Source organism: Lygodium microphyllum, chromosome 25 (genome assembly GCF_053477565.2).
Source record: "Lygodium microphyllum isolate KBCC chromosome 25, Lygodium_microphyllum_v1.1.10, whole genome shotgun sequence".
Lineage (NCBI taxonomy): Eukaryota > Viridiplantae > Streptophyta > Polypodiopsida > Schizaeales > Lygodiaceae > Lygodium > Lygodium microphyllum.
In genome coordinates, this window is record NC_141159.1 from 69,096,125 (window position 1) to 69,100,185 (window position 4,061).

Consider the following 4,061-nt stretch of genomic DNA (forward strand, 5'->3'; position numbering starts at 1 on the left):
GTAAAAAAGCATATACCCATCAAACCTGAGAAAACCCTTAAAACATTGCTTAAGATATCCAACATACCAAGGAAGTATACTACACATAAAGAGGCAAATGACATACATGTGAAGGCAATTCTGCTTGACACGATGGACTGGAAAATTCACTACACAAAACATCCTGCAGTGCCATGGCTCACATAATTATATGAGTTAATTAATACAATGAACAGTAAAGTTAGCAAAGCCCCAGCCACCCAAGACATAGAAAATGAAAATTACTGCTCAAAGAGTGAGCCTGCACCTCACATAAGAGTCAATGTTTTTCACCCCTGAGCAACCTAGAACTATATATGCACACAAGAAGCCAATGAAGCAGAGGACATTATTTGACCTCTGCATTATAAAAACCGACTAGCAACTGAAGAAATGAAGGAACGACGTCAAAATATAAGCATCTTTGTGCAAAAACTGTATGAGTGAAAGGCTAAAATCACCTAACAGGATTACATGTAGCTCACCTAACAAAATAATGTATAGCTGAACATTGCAGCCAGTGCTGCTGTGCAATTATTCACCACATACCAGAAACTTGAACTATGCAGCCCTCTTAACATTTCCAGAAAAAGTTGTGGGATAATGTCTTCGTATTGCTTCTGTGAAGTTAAAGCTCTTTCCAATGCTGTAGCAGGCTCCAGAATGAATAACTGGAAAAGCTAAAACCAATCCTCCAGGCATTTCAACCTCAAACATATGCTCGGCCAAGCCAGTGAAGCGTGATACAGAAGCACTGATCCTCCTTTGTAAACTATCAATACACAGGGTAAGGCGTAAAATTTCTTTGCCATAAGTCCCACTCCAGTCAGAAAACAAAAATGATGGCCAATAATACAGGTGATAAACTTCCTACGTTGAACAGCACCCAACTTTCTTTGTTGCCGTGGCATCATTACTGTGAACGCTAATAGGTTCACCTTGCCTAGGACCAGGAGCAGGATCCTCTCCAACATCAACAGCCTTCTTGCTCACAACCCTATAGATTTGTGTAAGTATCTGAGTAAAAGCATTCTCTACATTTGTTGACTCCAAAGCAGATGTTTCCATGAAGTACAAATTCTCTCTTTCTGAGAATGCCTGACCATCATCTGTAGACACAGCTCTCAGGTGCCGAAGATCTGACTTGTTTCCAACAAGCATAACCACTATGTTCGAGTCTGTGTGATCCCTTAGTTCTTTCAGCCACCTCTCAACGTTTTCAAAAGTAACATGCCTTGTAATATCATAAACTAAAAGTGCACCAACTGCACCACGATAATATGCACTGGTAATTGCTCTATACCTGGATTGCATAAGACAAAATGATAACTCTTTTTGGAGATATTAAGTACAGAAATAGATTTCTTAGCAGCATTCAAAATCTTGAGTTATGAGAAATATAAAACTTTATATAACAAAACAAAAGTTTGCCAAGAACAGACAAAGCATGTCCTAAACTGACAGCCAAGCTGTACACATGGAAAACACAAATAATATGACGGATTAAGGAACTGAAGCAGTATGCTTGCACCAAGGAATCCAGCCACATTATTATTGTCCTGACTCGTGATCCACCAAATAAAGGGACAATTTACCTTCTTTTGGATTTTGGATCCCTTGCTATATGAAGTCCAAAAATAAGTAATAACTACAAAAATGTATCAGTATATGATCTTTTCCTTTCAAGTCGGTGAATCGTTAGGCATCATGCTCACAATGAACATTGCTTTCAAAATCTTCTGCTTCCATCTTTTCCTATATCACCATTATCTGATCTGATCTACAAGATTGCACATTGACAGCCCATTTTCCCAGACAACAAAGTACAGATCACCTTTTGAAATGCACTTCCAGCTGCCAGCCAGAGAGCTACATCTTTGTGCAGGATAAATCAATACCATGCAAGCATATTGCACATTGAAAGTCCATTTTCCCAGACAACAGAGTATAGATCACTTTTTGAAATGCACTTCCAGCTGCCAGCCAGAGAGCTACATCTTTGTGCAGGATAAATGAATACCATGCAAGCATATTGCACATTGAAAGTCCATTCTCCCAGACAACAGAGTATATATAGATCACTTTTTGAAATGCATTTCCAGCTCCCAGCCATAGAGCTACATCTTTGCGCTGGATAAATCAATACTATGTGACCATACACATCAAAAGTGCTGTAAGGATAAGATAATTGCTCTCGGACCTGCTTTTGTAGATCTAAGCAAAATACTACCGACCACAGAATCAACTGAGAAATGAAACTTTTGACCATGATCAACTGTGGAAGGTCTACTGAGAGTTCCGCTTAACTATATCTTGACAGGATACAAGTTCTTCAATGAAAGGGAACTTATCCAAAGACCTGGCAGCTTAAGAACACTTACCATAAATCTGTCAAATTGAACCATGCAAAGCACTGATAAGAAAAGACTTGAAAGGATCTAAAGGTGGTCATCGCTATTGGACTATCATATCTAAGTCCATTAAATACCTATAAAGCAGAGATCTCTGCATCAACATCAACCACGCTACCTACAGAGCAGAGAGGAAAGACACATGACAAATGATAAGCACATAAGGAGCCTATCTGTCATTGATTTATCATCTTGCTCCAAGCATCCTTGACTATGATATAAGCACTTTTCATTTAATTTTCAGATGTGTACCGTCCAAGCACACGAGATCCAGGATAGACTGCTACTCCCATATCTGGACCTGGACAGGCAGATCGGCCTATACGGAAACGGTAACCGCCAAGCATACGTGTTCGTCAAGGATCAGTCTAGACAAAAATACTAATTCCTAGTCATCCCAGCTACGAGTTGCAGAACGATAACAGATCAATGCTGAGTGATGGCAGATCTCTACTGTCAAATAGAAACACAGATCTGGCGAGAGAGAGCAGTAGCAGCGGGCAATGAGAGAGACAAGGCACCTTTCCTGGCCCGCCGTGTCCCAAATCTGAGCCTTGATCACCTTCGAGTCGACATGGATGCTGCGAGTGGCGAACTCCACACCGATGGTGGACTTGGACTCGAGGCTGAACTCGTTGCGCGTGAAGCGCGAGAGGAGGTTGGACTTGCCGACACCAGAATCGCCTATCAGCACCACTTTGAACAGATAGTCGTAGTCATCTTCGGATCGGTAGGCCATGGCCGGAATATGTATCAAACCAGACAAGCATACGATGGGGGGGGGAGGCGGATTGGATATGGCAGTGAGGACAGAGATAGATAGACGAGAGAGAGAGAGAGAGAGAGAGAGAGAGAGAGAGAGGGCCAAGCTTTCGACAGAAGATGGCGATTCGGCAATGGAGGATTATTATTTAGGGTTAGAGAGAGAGAGAGAGAGAGAGAGAGAGAGTTTTGAACTTTGAAACTGGTTGGGTAGAGAGAGAGAGAGTGTGTGCGTGTGTGTACGGGTTGCACTCCCTTTTTGGCAGTGGACCGCACCTTTGCTTCGCCTTTTTCCTCTAAAGGATCAAAAGGACCTTTTTCTCCTTTTCTTAACATTATTTTAACAAATTGGCCTACTGCTTATCAATTATTTTAAAAATTTTAAAACCACTAATGGCCATGACATACGCAGATCAAATCAACCTTTTCAAGTTATAGTTCAAACCTGAAGATGTCAATTATAAATAGATGCCACTTCGCAGCAGTCTCGTTGTTTCGAAGCGACAAGCGAAGTTGTCGTGTGATAGCAACTTCGCTCAACAATCGATTTCTCATTTTTCTCTCTTTGTTTTTATTTTTTTTCTTCATCTTCTCTTTCCCTCTATTCTTTGTGTTTAATTTTTTCTCTCTCTTTGCTTTTTATTATAGTTTATTTTTTCCTCTCATTTTGATGGTATAGGATATTCATCAAAAACTATGCCCAAATTGCAACACCTCTTACAAACCTACTCAAAAAGCAAGTTACCATTATCTCTCCCCTCTTTTATTCTCCCCCTCTCTCCTCTCTTTTCATTCTCTCTCCCTCTTCTCTTTTCTTTTTTTTTCTTCTTTTTCTCTCTCGTCATTCTCTTTTTAAATTTTTTCTTCTCT

General features: G+C 40.5%; 1 protein-coding gene across 1 annotated transcript; it reads right to left on the reverse strand.

The window, feature by feature from the left end:
• Positions 1–404: 404 nt before the first annotated feature.
• Positions 405–3,360, reverse strand: LOC148014344 (ras-related protein RABA1f-like). The gene is made up of 2 exons (XM_087667362.1): positions 2,951–3,360; positions 405–1,321 (listed from the first exon to the last, which is right to left on the reverse strand). Exons 1-2 carry the CDS (start codon positions 3,166–3,168, stop codon positions 889–891), a joined length of 651 nt encoding a protein of 216 aa, XP_087523488.1. The 5' UTR covers positions 3,169–3,360; the 3' UTR covers positions 405–888.
• Between the last annotated feature and the right edge of the window lie 701 nt (positions 3,361–4,061).

Bases quoted from the DNA above. Each gene is read 5' to 3' on its own strand.
- LOC148014344 (XM_087667362.1), bottom strand. From the start codon at position 3,168: ATGGCCTACCGATCCGAAGATGACTACGACTATCTGTTCAAAGTGGTG. The intron at 1,322-2,950 runs GTGCCTTGTCTC...TATGCAATCCAG, and splicing joins GACACGGCGGGCCAGGAAAG to GTATAGAGCAATTACCAGTG.